This window comes from Molothrus ater, chromosome 1 (genome assembly GCF_012460135.2).
Source record: "Molothrus ater isolate BHLD 08-10-18 breed brown headed cowbird chromosome 1, BPBGC_Mater_1.1, whole genome shotgun sequence".
In the NCBI taxonomy this organism is placed as follows: domain Eukaryota; kingdom Metazoa; phylum Chordata; class Aves; order Passeriformes; family Icteridae; genus Molothrus; species Molothrus ater.
Window position 1 is genome coordinate 2,832,404 of NC_050478.2, and position 14,427 is coordinate 2,846,830.

The 14,427-nt window shown below is 47.5% G+C and overlaps 2 protein-coding genes across 2 annotated transcripts; one reads left to right on the forward strand and one right to left on the reverse strand.

Moving 5' to 3' along the window:
• Positions 1 to 477: 477 nt before the first annotated feature.
• Positions 478 to 4,269, reverse strand: ACKR2 (atypical chemokine receptor 2). Its single transcript, XM_036378690.1, has 4 exons — positions 4,176 to 4,269; positions 3,919 to 3,989; positions 3,284 to 3,341; positions 478 to 1,595 (listed from the first exon to the last, which is right to left on the reverse strand). The coding sequence occupies exons 1-4, from the start codon at positions 4,267 to 4,269 to the stop codon at positions 478 to 480; spliced, it is 1,341 nt and encodes a 446-aa protein (XP_036234583.1).
• Positions 4,270 to 7,302: 3,033 nt separating this feature from the next.
• On the forward strand, positions 7,303 to 13,285 carry HIGD1A (HIG1 hypoxia inducible domain family member 1A). The gene is made up of 4 exons (XM_036378708.2): positions 7,303 to 7,342; positions 9,125 to 9,232; positions 11,580 to 11,714; positions 12,595 to 13,285. Exons 2-4 carry the CDS (start codon positions 9,130 to 9,132, stop codon positions 12,642 to 12,644), a joined length of 288 nt encoding a protein of 95 aa, XP_036234601.1. The 5' UTR covers positions 7,303 to 7,342; positions 9,125 to 9,129; the 3' UTR covers positions 12,645 to 13,285.
• Positions 13,286 to 14,427: the final 1,142 nt, after the last annotated feature.

Genomic DNA, 14,427 nt, shown 5'->3' on the forward strand with positions numbered 1-14,427 from the left:
CCTGGTTAAATCATCTGGCAGATGGTAAGAGCCAGGAGAAGCAAAGCCATCCCTTGGCAGTCTTTCTGGCCTGATGGATGAGCATGGAATTCCATTCCTCAGCCCACACCAGGGAGGAGGAGAATCTCTCCTCAAGTTTTAATTTGCATTTTTAAAGGCAAAACATTGAGAAATCTGATCCTTTATTTGCTACTGCCTCATATACTCCAGAGGGGAACTGGGTTTCTTCCACTAGTGTAAGTCCAGGACAAGTCTTTCATAATAATTCCACTTGCAACAGAAACAGATCCCACATGCACTTTTCCAATCCCAGTTACGTAAAGTCCTCATCTCAAGTCTGTTGCTGGGATGAACTATCTGGTTACACAGTGCTGTGGGCTCACACCAACTCCATCATGGGCAGGACAGAGGGCTCACACATAATGTAAATAATGTAAATAATGTAAATAATGTAAATAATGTAAATAATGTAAATATTTATGAGGCATTTGTGATGCTCAACATTTCTATCTCAGCTGCGTATCTGCTGCAAGACGGGCTCGTCTGGGAGTCCTGGATGGAAAAGAAAGCACCTCTCCTAAAAATGGCCTGAGGGATCTTCCACAAATATGCCCTGAACCGTTTCTTCACAAAAGCATAGAGCAAGGGGTTGAGACAGCAGTGGACAAAGGACAAGCTCTCCGTGACCTGCAGGGCATAGTCCAGTTTCCTGCTGCTTTCACAGCTCCTGATCACACCAACGTCTTGCAGGGAGTGGAGGATGAGCACAATGTTGTAAGGACACCACAGCACAAAGAAGACCCCCACCAGAGTAAGGACTAAGCAGAGAGCTCTCCTGGAGCCAGGTATCTGGGAGGTGCTGAGCACACAGGCAATGCGGGAGTAGCAGAAGGTCATGAAGAGGAAGGGGAAAAGGAATCCCAGGATGTTTTGAATCACCCGAAAGACAACTTTCCAAAATAAATGTTCCTGGCCATAATCCTGGGTGCACATGATGGTTTTGTTGTGCATTTGCCTTGTGCTGGTGAAAAGGCCATCAGGAATGGAGAGAGCTATGGAAAGGACCCACATCACCAACAAGATGAGGATGGAATTTCTCCACACCGTGGAGCTGTGAGGAGACCAAGCATGAACTATCTGCAGGTACATGTCCAGGCTCATGCAGCTCACAAAGAAGATGCCACTGTAGAAGTTCAGAGTGTACATGGCATTTAAGAATGGGCACAAGATGTCCCAGGTGACCCACTGAGAAATGTACAGAGCCCAGAAAGGAAGGGTCAGTAGCAGGAAGAAGTCTGAAACTACCAGGTTCAGCAGATACAACTCAGTCATCTTCTTCTTCTTCTTGATGTACATGAGGAGGACAGTAAACAGGAGAGCATTCCCAGCCATTCCAAGCAGGAAGATCACAGTGTAAAATGATGGCAAGAACACCCTGCTGAAGGACAGCACCTCCTCTTTGGTGCAGAGGCCATAGAGCCCATAATCCTCGTCATCCAGGTACTCGTACGGGTACTCACTCGAATTGGCAGCATCCAGCCACGTGTCTGTGGTTGCTGCTGTCACTCCTGAGCTTGTGTTTGTCCAGTGGCTGCCTAGGAGCAAGGAAAAGGGATCAAATGTGGTTCCAATTCACACAGGAAGCAAACAGCACATCACAGAGGAAATGTGAAACACAGAGATGTTTAGTTCATAGAATCATGGAATGGTTTGGGCTGGAAGGGACCTTCAAGATCATCTCATTCCAACCCCCTGTCATGGGCAGGGACACCTTCCACTATCCCAAGTTGCCCCTAGCTCTGTCCAACTTGGCCTTGGACACTTCCAGGGATCCAGGGGCAGCCATAGCTTCTCTGAGAACCTGTGCCAGGGCCTCACAGCAAAGAACTTCCTCCTAATATCTGGTCCAAACCCACCCTCTTTCAGCTGGAAGCCATTCCCCCTTTTCCTGTCACTCCATGCTCCTGTAAAAAGTGCCTCTTTGTCTTTCTTGTAGGCTCCATTCAAGTACAGGAATTTCATGGGTTTAAATTTCTGCCACTGTCTGGTGAGTATTTTGTGTCCTGAACAACTTTGCTTAAGTATGGGGATAGCTGTCTACTTGTACATATTAAAAAAAAAAAAAAAAAAAAAAAAAAAAAAACAAAAACCAAAACCAAAACCCAAAATTAATTCTGCTTTCCTTACTCAGACACATAAAAATGAATGAGCATGGTTTCCTCTGACATAAGTCACTACTTCCTCCTGGCACCACCACAAGCTTTTAGTGAAGTTTCTGCTCCAAATTACAGGAAATCCACCACCACAGCTCACTGTGAGCTGCTTATATTCACCTGGGTCACTACTAAGAAAGCAACATCTCAATTCTTGGTAAAGAAGAACCTGCCACCAGCACCTTTATGGCAGTGGGGCTGTTCCCAGAGGGGAAATGCTGAACATCTCCCTGCTCCTGGGAGGACATGGACCCCTCTCCATGCCAACTCTAGGACAAGAAGACATGGATTCTGGTAAAAGGCATTTGTAAGTGGAAAATATAGAATTCATAGGATCCCAGAATGTTTTGGGTTGAAGAGACCTTGAAGAACATCTTGTTCCAACCCTCCTGCCCTGGGCAGGGACACCTTCCATTATCCCAGGCTGCTCAAAGACTCATCCAAGGTGAATACATGTAGGCACCAGAATCCAGTCCTGAATTATGGTGAGAGGGAGAGATTCAGCTGGAAGAACATTGCTGGAATCACTTCTGCATGAGACAAGGCATGAGACAACCCCTGCAGCGGTCACTCCCTGGAACTGTGGGCGTCACAGATGGCTGCAGCCCCGATTTCAGGAAATGGTGAGTGATTGGGAGCCTCCTACTTTTGGGATCTGATTTTAGAGTAAAAAAGTTGTCACTGAGGAGCCCATTTCACAGTAGCAGATACCTGGTGCTGTTGGCACTTTGAAGGTTAAAGAGGAGTTTATAAATCAAGGTTAATCTTTTGGCAGCAAAACAAAAAACAGTTTTGCAAAAAATTGTGTAAACACCCCTCTACCCTTAAAGCAGACATTTTTTCAGCCATGGCCAAAGCTACCTATCTTTTCCCTGGAGCTCATTTTCCAGCAATCCCAAAGAGGCCTGGCTGTGTAGCTCTGGTCTCTCCTCGAGGATCTGTCTGTCCCTGCAGAGATGTGCAGGGTTTAGGGATGGCTCCCTCCCCACAAACACCCAGGGAAAGGGGTGCCCTCCACCCCAGAGCTCAGAGTGGGTGTGCAGCTGTAAAGGGTGAAGCTCTGGACATACCTCCTGTGGTCCCATGACTGAAATTGCTTAAATACCCATTCCACATAGTTTCAGGCAGCTGAAAAGAAAAGAAAAATGGATTTGAGCTGGATTGAAATGTTTTTGTGCTGTCTCAGTTCTTTGGCAAGTGCTGCAGAGCCCTTCAGACAGAACAGTGGGAGAGCAGGGATCTGCCATGGGAAAGAGCCACAAAAAGACTTGTCTGGGAATGAGCTTTTAAAAATTTCTTTTCTGTGTCATATTTTGGAGGAAATTCACCCTCAGCTGTGACTGCAGACCTTTGAGAGGAAACCAAGGCTGCACACTCTGCTGATCACAGCAACACCCGAGACTCATAAACACCTTCCCCCTCACACCCCCTCGGCCCACACCAGCACAGACCATTCCCAAAATTTGCATTTGGGGTTTCTTCCAGCCCACTGAGATGCCTTTTCTCCCTCTGCCACATCCTTCTCCCTCCACATCAGCCCGGCACTGGCGTCCCCATCCCCACCCCGTACCTCAGAGTGGAAGGGAGGGCTGAGCTCAGTAATTAATCCCAGCCCCAAGCTGGCTACCCCTCAAAAACACAAGAGAGCCTTGCCAGGTTTCTTGTGCAGCCTCGTCTACAAGCAAGGAGCAGAAAAGGCACTTACAGGAGCTTCTTCTCCTCTTTCCATCCTGCCAGAGGCTTGAACCAGGCTTTTACAAACTTCTTTCGTTTGTGCAAGAGGACAGTCAGGAAATGTGAGCTCAGAATAACCTCCCTGGTTTGGTTTTGTTTTCCTGCTTTTTATCATTCCTTGGCAGCTCTGGAAGAGTGCTCTCCACCCTGTGTTTGAGCACAACATCTACAACAGCTCCCAGGGCTGAGCCCCTGCTGTACGATGTCCTTGTGTTTTCCAGGAAATCTGATGCTGCAGGATCCTCATCCCCTGACAGACCAGAAATGGCCTCTGCCAAAGGCATTTCTGATGAAGTGGTTTATTGCAGGAGTTTTTGGGCATCAGCATGGGCGAGTGGTCACACTCCTGCTCATTTCCTCATCTCACCAACAAACAGGGCCATGGGAACACCCTGGTTGTGCCAAGGCTCCCCCTGTGGCAATCCCAGTGAATTTTATTCACCCCAAACCAGCCTGGTAAAAACAGGAGAGCAGAGCAGCAGTGATGGCCACAGCTCCACATCCACAGAGATTCACAGAGGATTCACAAAAAGAAATTTGTTATTTTTACCCATTTCCATGTTTGCCACAATCAGCTGCTGCTGCACTTAAAATATACCCTGTAATACATAAATATTATTATAATATGTGTGCAACACACACATTAGCAGAGAGCAAGAAGCCACTCATAGAGCTGAGACACTGGACACCCACACCAGAAAGCTGCAGGTGACAGAGGTTTCATTAGGCCAGCAATTAAAATGAAATAAGTTTTTGTTTTTAATTGAGTTTCTGCCCCGAAGCAGAGAATTAAATGTGCCTCTGAGAGTCACTGGAGAAAGTGGCCTTAACTGTAATTTATTACAAGATATTAACTCAATTTCAGGGCTGGTAATTGCATCGATTTTTTGTTTCCTTTCAGACTGCAGGGCCCTAATGGCTTTGGCAATTAAAGTAACCAGATTAGGGGTAATGGGCAGCACATTTAGAGAGATGCAGGCTTGTCTGAGCCACTTTATTTTATGCTGCCCAAAATGCCACATGTCGGTGGCAGAGTGACCCTGCAGGAGCAGCAGCTCTGCCTTCCCCCAGCTCAGAGATGGGGAGGTACAAACAGCACACAGGAGCACTGGGCTTAGGGACAAAAGGATTTATATTTGCTGTTTTGCTCTGACAAGCTGTTCTCAGATTTAGGAGAAGGTTTTAGGCATCTTTGGGATCCCAGTGGATTCTTCTTCCTCTTCCAGAATATGGTTTAAGTCAGGAGCAATTTCTAGGCTGTGTTTTGGCATCAAAATCCTGGCACAGAGTGGGGGTAAAACTAGGTCTGCTTGAAAGCTGAAATATGGGAAAACACAGTCAATTATGTGATTCAGCAGCAAGAAAATCAGGCTGAGGGAAAGCCAGAGGAGCTGTGGCTGTCCCATTCCTGGAAGTGTTCCGAGTTGGATGGGGCTTGGAGCAACCTGATCTGGTGGAAGGTGTCCCTGCCCGTAGTAGGGGGTGGAATGGGATGAACTTTAAGGTCTCTTCCAACCCAAACCATTCCATGATTCTGACATCAGGTTGGGAGCTTTTCAGCAAAGGACTAAGAACCCAAATTTCACCGAATCTCAGAAGTGTTTATTGCTGGTTGGGGGTTTATTTACAAATCACCAACAGGACGGGACTGCTGAGGAATGCATGTCAAGCTGTTTTATTTTCCAGCATCAGTCTCATTACATGGTCATGACAATGGGAAGATGCCAGCAGCTCACATCCCAGGCAGCAGACCAAGAACTTAATGTTACAATTCACTTTAAAAGTTTTTTGACCAATCACACAAAGCAAAAAGCACATTGACAGTAGTTCTATCCAACCACTATAAGCACACGTACCTTTGGTTAAACAATGCTTGCTTATTTCAAATACAATACCTGCTTGTAAGCTTTGAGATACAATGCACAGAGCTCCATTATTAAGCTTAGAACTTCTAAATATCTCTAGATATACTATTGGAGTAGATACTATATATCTCTAGATATACTATAATATCACTAGATATACTTTTTGTAGCTTAGGGAGTTATTTTAGATAAGTGTTAATACACAGACTATTGTTCCATGTGTCTACTTCTAATACAATTTTTCTGCTGACAAATCTTATGGCTACTGTTTAGCTCTAACTGCAGTTTTGCTGCCTCTGAGGCTTGCTTTTTGTAGCTTTCTCAAAGCCCTCTGATTTTAAGGATTCCCATAGTGTTTAGGTGGGAAAGGACCTTAAAGACCATCTCATCTCATAGGGAAGATGTGTGCTGATGTCTTTACAAAGAATTCCATGGCTGAAGGGATGGCTGCTACCGGCTTTGAAATGGGGCTTAATGTCTCTCCCAACTTCAACCACGGGTTTGTTCCAGAACCTGGGCAGTTTGACTCCTAAACAGCCAAATGGGGCCGCACAACCCCGAGTTTCTAAACTTTGGGGTAAATAACCTGTTCAAGGGGGGATATGTGGCAGGCGGTTCGGGAAGGCTGCACCTCCCTGGTACCTCGGCCAGAGGGGGAAGGCAGAGGGCACCGAGCGAGCGGCGGATTTGGGATAAAAGGAACCTCGGGAGAGAAAACCCCGCGGGGATGTGCGCCAAGGCCTCTCTCCCTTTACGGACTGAAGCTGCAGGATCCTCTGTCTCCTCTATGGACACTGCCTTTTCCCAGAGGGATTTTCCGTACAATCCCATCCCCAGCCATGGGCAGGGACACCTTGCACTGTCCCAGGCTGCTCCAGGCCCCATCCAGCCTGGCCTTGGGCACTTCCAGGGATCCAGAGGCCGCCACAGCTGCTCTGGGCACCCTGTGCCAGGGCCTCACCAACTCCCAGGGAACAATTCCTTCCCAATATCTAATCTAAAGCTCTTCCCTTTTTCTTTAAAACTGCCTGCCCTTGTCCTGTCACTCCGTGGTGTTGCCAACAGTCCCTCCCTATCTGACTCCACGTCACAGTGTGACAACACGGGACATTTTTGTAGCGAAAAGCAGACAAGCCGCAGAACCACCAGGAGCCGTTTTTCCGCCCTGTTGCCGAACCCGCTATTTTGCTGGTTTTGGGGCTAACCCAGAGTCCAAGCCCCCACCCGGCTCTCGGTACCGCGAGGCCGGGGCTGAGGCCAGGCCGGGCCCCGCAGCGCCCCCTCCCGGCCGCCACCGCCTCCCCGCCGCAATGCGGAGCACCGCGCGCTGACGTCACCGCCGGCCCCACCCCCCGCGCCCGTATAAGGAAGCGGTGGTCGCGGTCCCGCTCCGGATTGGCTGTCGTTGGGCGCGCGGGCGCGGGGCACGCTGGGAGTTGTGGTTCCGGCGGAGGGGCGGGGCGGAAGCCGCCAATAAGAGGTAGGGGCGGGCCCGGGCGCGGCAGACGCCGGCCGGTATCGGATCAGCGCGGTGAGAGCCGGGTCTGGGGCGGGCGGGACCCCGGGCACACAGCCTGAGTTCTGCGGGTGCTGCAGGTGCCTGGGACTGGAGCCAGGAAGGGCTCCCATGTGGGGGGAAGGTGACTGGGGCAGGAGTGGAGCAGAGGGGACGTGGGGCAGAAGGCCGGAGTGCGGTGAAGGTGCCTGGGGCCGCAGTCGGGAACAGTCCCCATGTGGGGTGCGGGGGCCTGGGGCTGGAGCGGGGAAGGATCCCCACGTGGAGCTGGGCTGGCGGAAAGGAGCCTAGGGGTACCCAGGGCCTCCCCCTTGCCGGGAGGGATGCTGGGACCTGTCACCTCCCCACCCATGGTCCTCCCTCAGTGTCCCTCCCCGCGGGTGACACCGGTCACACAGGTGCCCTGACCTTGCCGAACCGAACAGGCCGGGCCATGTGTTCCACCCAGTTTCTTCTGCCCTGTGCCCATCTTGGTCTGAGCTGAAGGTCACAGAAACTTCCCGTGGTGGATGAATTGTTTCACTTTTAATATAATTTTCTTGTGTAAATCTCACCTCTGGCTGTCTCCTCCTCTGCTGAGTGATGGACAGCTCTTGTTACCGTCTCTGAATGAGTCAGGCTAAAATTATAGTTTACATTCAGCAAATAAGAGTGGTTATAGCATGGGCTAAATCTTAGAGAGATAGAGAAACCAAATCCTTTTGCCTTGCAGAGGAAATGGTTTGAGAACCAGTCAGTCTGCTCGCATGGGTGTGCTCGAAATGCTGTGTAACCAGGCAGCACAGCCACCTTTGAAATGTCTCTTCTGCCTAAGGTTACTGGCACCTGCTTAATGAAATTCCTCTTGGTTTATTCTGAGAGCTTGCAGCCTTTCTAAGTGCCCCTGAGCTGTGTTTTGCTGTTGGTGGCAGAGCTGAACAATAGCCGTAGAGATTTTTCTAGCAGGGCCCTCTGTGGTGTCACTGGCAGAAATTGTCATTAACTGAGTGATGCTTATGCCGAGCACTGAGGAGGGAACAGGTCTTGGTGTAATCCTTGCAATTCCCAACACAAAAAGCTGGGAAGTTCTGGAGGATGGTCTCACTTTGATGATGATGATGGTTCTGTGAGTGGAGGCCTTCTCAAGATGTTGCTGCTTTTTATTTTCCTTGGGGGAAGGTGAGAAATCACCTGTGGATGACGTCTCCTCCTGATGTGACCCCTCACAAGTCTGCACCTATTGAGGGCTTCAGGACTTGCTCAACTCCTTGGTGGTGGCTGTTTTCCATCCCTGTGTTCTCCATCAGGAATTGGGAGTTATGATGATGTGGGACAGGCTGTGGTGACTGAGGAGCTGCCAGGCAGGGCTGACCTTGTGCTTCCCAACCCAACTGCTGTGGCTGCTGCTCTTGGCAGGGAATGAGGGGGAGAAGTGAACTTTGCTGAGGTCAGAAGTGCCATAAAGGACCAGCCTGCGAAAGCCAAGCGGAGTGGTGAGGCATGGAATTCCTAAAAGGAAAGGCAGGCAGTGACCAAAGCTTTCTGTGACTATGGAGAGGGGTCACTGGGATCTCTTATGGTGTGAACAGATGGCAGAAATTTGTTGTTCTCCTACTTTTTTTGGTTTTGTTTCATTCTTACCTCTCCTGGTGAGCAGAGTCCTGCTTCCCAAGGCTTCACTTGAATTAAACCATCTTTCTATGATGCCTGTTCTTATCTCTCACTACCTGGATATTTGTGATAAGGGATTTTCTTTCCCTAAAGCTTCTCTTTATTTGGGGTTTCCAAAGCCTGAAGGGAGGTTCTTTGTCTTCACAGCCACAATGTCACCCAGCCAGGAATCCGTTTACCCTGACTATGAGACAGAGACCAGCCAGACCTCAAAGCTGATAAAAAAGTTTAAGGAGACGCCGTTTGTGCCAATTGGTGAGTTCAAAAATGGAGAAATGTGTTTGCACAATCAATGTGGGAAACACCATTACTGTTCACCTTTTTTCTGTAAACAGGAAATTACTTAGAAATTACCTCCCCATAATAGTTGTCCTAAAAGAAAGAGGGAAATTAATGAGGTCTGTTACCTTAAATATAAAACTCAGAACCTACAAGTATTAAAAAAAAAACCCAAACCAACAAACCCTGAAAGGCTTTTTAGGTGGGGCTACAAAACATGTGAAGGTGATGCTGTCAAGTGGTTAAGGAATGTGTTGTGCAGTTGTTCTGGAGCACAGTTCCTGGGAATTGTGTGACCACTACAAAGTGACTTAAAAGCTGTAAAAACTAGAAGGATTTAAATTACAGCCTGTCTGGTAAATGTTTCATGCCTCTGCTACCATCACTTAGTTAAAATGCATTTTTTAGTAACTTTTATGTTACTCCAGCTTGAGGAAGTTGTTCAGTTCTCAGCCTCTCTGTTGAGACTCCCAACAAGCTTCTGAGGAGAGCAGGGATCAGCTTTTGTGTGACACAGGACACGTTTTGATTTCCAGCCACCTTAAATGCAGAGCAGAGAGGTCACTTGGGGTGAACTGTTCCAAGCTTTTGCCAGCACATTTCCGTCACTGCTTCCGTGCTCACTGCACTTTGTCTCCACCTTGCTGGGCTGTACCATGAACTCCAGGAGTTCCAGTTCCCTGAAGCAGATTGGCAGAACTCCCCTTTGACCTGTGTCAGAGCTGGGCTGAAGGCCCTAAAACTGTTAAATGGTATTTAATGAGAGTGAATTAAGTGTTTACAGCTTTCTGGTGTAATGCTCTGGCTCAGGGAAGATAAACTGCCCGTGCTCTGCTCAGTAAAATATACACAGCACTTAAAACTTGGCATGCACCTATGAACTGTGCAAATAATCCTAAAAATGGAATGAAATAGATGGAATTGGAAAAGGTTGTGCATTTCTCTGTGTATTCTGAGAAAGCATCAGTGTTGGAGCTGGCAAAGCTGGGGCTGGTTGCTCTGCTGAAGGACTATCAGTGAATTGTGGCCCTGGGAAAGAGACCCGGCAGAGCCTCCCTCCTCACAGTTTGGGGACAATAACATGTGATTTGTCCTGTCCTGGTGGCACCTGGCCAAATGTGACAACACCCAAAATAGCAACTGCAGCAGGCCAGTGGATACATCGGGGAGCATTCACACACTGAGAGTCTAAGCTTCAGCTGGGTGGAGGTCTTGGCTGTGTCTGTGCAGGGAAAGGTGTGAGGAACCCTGGTTCTGTCTGAAAAATACCTAGGGAATTCTCACACCTTGAGCTGTAATGCCAAAATCCTTTGGCATTTTAATACTGATGGAAGTCTGTTGCTCTTGCCTGCACTGATTGCATTGCATGAGGTAGCACTGGAGTGAAACCAGAGCTAGGATTTACCACTCCACAAAACCAGAGCGATTAGACCAAAACAGGCTTATTTTAGGATGGGAGAGTTGTGCCAGGGGAGGTTTAGACTGGACATTAGGAAAAATTTCAGGGAGAAGGCTGCCCAGGGCAGTGCTGGAATCACCATCCACGCAGGGATTGAAAAGCTGTATAGATGTGACACTTGGGGACATGGTTGTGGGATTCTCTGGGTCTGGATTGAAGGCACTTGAGACAGTAGTTCATGTTCACACTCAGGTGTTTATTATCTCTTATCAGTAAAACAGCCTCACTGCTGGGAGTTCAGCAGCTTTTCATTAGAAGGCACAAAATGGCCACAATCTCTTGTTCCAAGGTCTTTTCAGACTAAACTCTCCAATGAAGAGCTGACACCTGGATTATTTTCCCTTTTAACCCAATCACTGATCCCACAGAGCTGCAATGGGGACTTTTCTGCCCAATTACAAAATGCCACCCAAACCCATGGAGAAGGAGGAAGAAGAAGCCCAGGATGACACCCTGTGCCCTCCATCTTGCTTCCATCCACAACACACTAGAAATCCCCAAACCTCAATTTCTCCCCCAGTGACACACCTGCACTGCTCTCTAGAATCTATTTCACACTTTTGTGGGTTCCAGTCTATCTTGAAGTCTGGGGAACTTTCTCCATGGATGAGGGTCAGAGTCAGTGCTGCCCTGGGGGTCAGGGCAGCCCAGAGCAGACACAGAAACATTCCCAGTGCCCTGGGTTTCCACACATGGTTTAGGGGTGGCCTTGGCAGTTGTGGGGGAATGGTTGGACTCAGTGATCTTCAGGGTCTTTTCCAACCCAAGCAGCTCAGTGGTTCACAGGCTGTTTTGTTTAGGTGGGTCCCTTCACTCCTGGTGCCCTGGATCTCCACTCAGAGGGATGCTCTCGTTGCCTTGCAGGGATGGCTGGCTTCACCGCCGTGGTGGCCTACGGGCTGTACAAGCTGAAGCACAGAGGTGACATGAAACTGTCCCTTCACCTGATCCACATGCGTGTGGCAGCCCAGGGCTTCGCCGTGGGAGCCCTGACGTGTGGTACGTATGGAATGGGAGCTGTGCTTGGCAATGGCAAACCATGGAGAACCTCCTGGATCTCTCCAGTGGATAACAGAGCTGGCATGGCTGGCTGGAAGCATCCCAAACATTTATTTCAGGATGTTTGTGCTCCTTACTGCTGCTCAATCAGCCTTTCTGGAGTAATCAGATTTTATGTATTTAATTTCAGAGTAGGAGTTTTGATTATGTCTAGATGTGGAATGTGAGGTCCTGCATCTCTGCCTCTTACAGACCAAAAAAAGAAAACACTCATCTGACATTAAATATGTTGCTGTTTCTGAATTTAATGCATTGGAAGATCTACAGCTTGTGTAGACCATGGTATTACATATTTTTATATATATATTTATATATATATATTCATGTATACAATATATATATGTATATATTATATATATACATGTATACAATATATATATGTATATATTATATATATACATACTGTTATATGTATATATATGTGTATACATATATATATTTATATGTATGTATTTTTACAGGACTGGACTTGTGTCTCTGAATGTACACTGTGCCTCTGGTCTGTACATCCCAGGTCTCCTCTGTGTGTAAATGTCCATCCCATGAAACACTGTTTGTACTGCATTCCCAGCAGGAACATCAGAAAAGCTTGACTTTGGCCACAAAATCAACTAGAATTAACTCAGGATCTGCATTTTCATAAATTGTGTATTTTCATACCCGGTTTCTCTGTGTATGAAGAATTTTGGAGTGTTTATTTAAAAAATGTAGCTGAGGAGGAAGGGAAATTCTGTCTTGCTGAGAACTATTCAGATTTTGAAACCCATCCTTTCCAATTGAACACAGTTCTTTAATTGTGCTTTTTTTCCCTGTCTTGCAGGGGTGCTGTATTCCATGTTCCAGGAGTATGTGGTGAAGCCCAAGGAATAGTGGGAAGCTGTCTGAAATCCCTGTCCTGCTGGTGGCCTGTGTACTGCAGCTCCAAACCTCCTACTGAGTGAGGGGTTCTTGAAGAAAACAAATAATACATGGCATTAGAGAATTGTTCTATTTTGTGTATGGTACACTGTGCTGAACCTGGCAGCCTCAGAATGTGACCTGTGGCTATTGGGGTCTGGGTCTCTCTGATTGACGCCACCACATCCCAGTTTTTAAGGGATATTGTGGAGTGCAATCCCTCTATCTTCCCCTTCAACTCAGTCCTAAAACTGGTGATTTCTTCTGCTGTTGTTGCCCAAAACCATGATGTCTGAACTGGCTTCTGTCAGGAAAGCCTGGCTGTCATTTTCTATCCTCTGCCTCCAACTTTGTAATTTAGAAGCTTCCAGTAGTACTAAATGACTTCTAAAATATTGAGAGCTATATAAACATCTATATTTTTTATTTAAAGCATAGAGATAAGTATGTTGCAGATATTTAAATGTTATATTTATTCATTGTTAACGAAGACACAGGCTCCCTATTTTTGCTATATCAGACCCTTGGATTATGATATTTTGTAACTTTATTTACAGTGTTCTTCTGAGTAACATCTAAATGTAACATTTAAAATACAGATTGTGAAAACTGAACTTTAATTTGGTGGTTTCATGCTTTTAAAGTGTACGATCTAGCTGATTTCTGCAGTACTGTTCCGCACAGAAAATTCTAAACCATTTAAATCTGAAAAGCCCCCCCATCACCTTGTCTGAGAGTTATTTTACACTCAAACTCCTTGTACTTCCAACAGCAGTCACAAAAATAAAAGCCAATTTCTAAAAAAGCACATATTTTCCTGTCAGCTCACATTGCATGGTGACAGTCTCAGATGTTACCCATACAAGGTACAGACTACACCTACCTGTCTGGGACCTATTGTGCGGAGCAGGGGCAGATTAAACACAAATAAAAGTGAGCAGTGGAGGTAATAATTTCTGTGAGCTGTTCTGTGGAGCAGGAAGAGATTAAACACGAATAAAAGTGAGCAGTGGAGGTAATTTCTGTGAGCTGTTGTATGGAGCAGGAAGAGATTAAACACGAATAAAAGTGAGCAGTGGAGGTAATAATTTCTGTGAGCTGTTGTACAGAGCAGGGGCAGATTAAACACGAATAAAAGTGAGCAGTGGAGGTAATTTCTGTGAGCTGTTGTACAGAGCAGGAAGAGATTAAACACGAATAAAAGTGAGCAGTGGAGGTAATAATTTCTGTGAGCTGTTGTACGGAGCAGAGGCAGATTAAACACGAATAAAAGCGAGCAGTGGAGGTAATAATTTCTGTGAGCTGTTGTACAGAGCAGGAAGAGATTAAACACGAATAAAAGCGAGCAGTGGAGGTAATAACTGTCCGCCTATGAATTTGTTGGCGGGGGGCTCCCATCCCCAACAGAGGGATGGTGTGAGCAGAATAAAAATCCCCTGAGAAGGGAAAGGGAATTCTAGCCTGGTGCTCTCATTGACTCCCAGCTGCTATCACCCTGCTGCCCTTGGCTGCTCCCACGCAGATGGGGAGGGGCCCCGACGCTTTTTCCTGTTTTAACCACCGTGAAGGGGGGAGAAGGAGCCGCTCGTGGGGCCGAGGGGCCGGGATCGGTGCGGGAATGGCGGGAATGGCGATAGGGAGCGGTGTGTGAGGGGGAGCCATCATGGCGGCTGCGCTGAGGGGAAGGGCGCGCGCGCGTGCGTTGCCATGGGCACCGCACCGGGAGCCGGGGCCAAAACTCCGGTGTCGCCGCTGC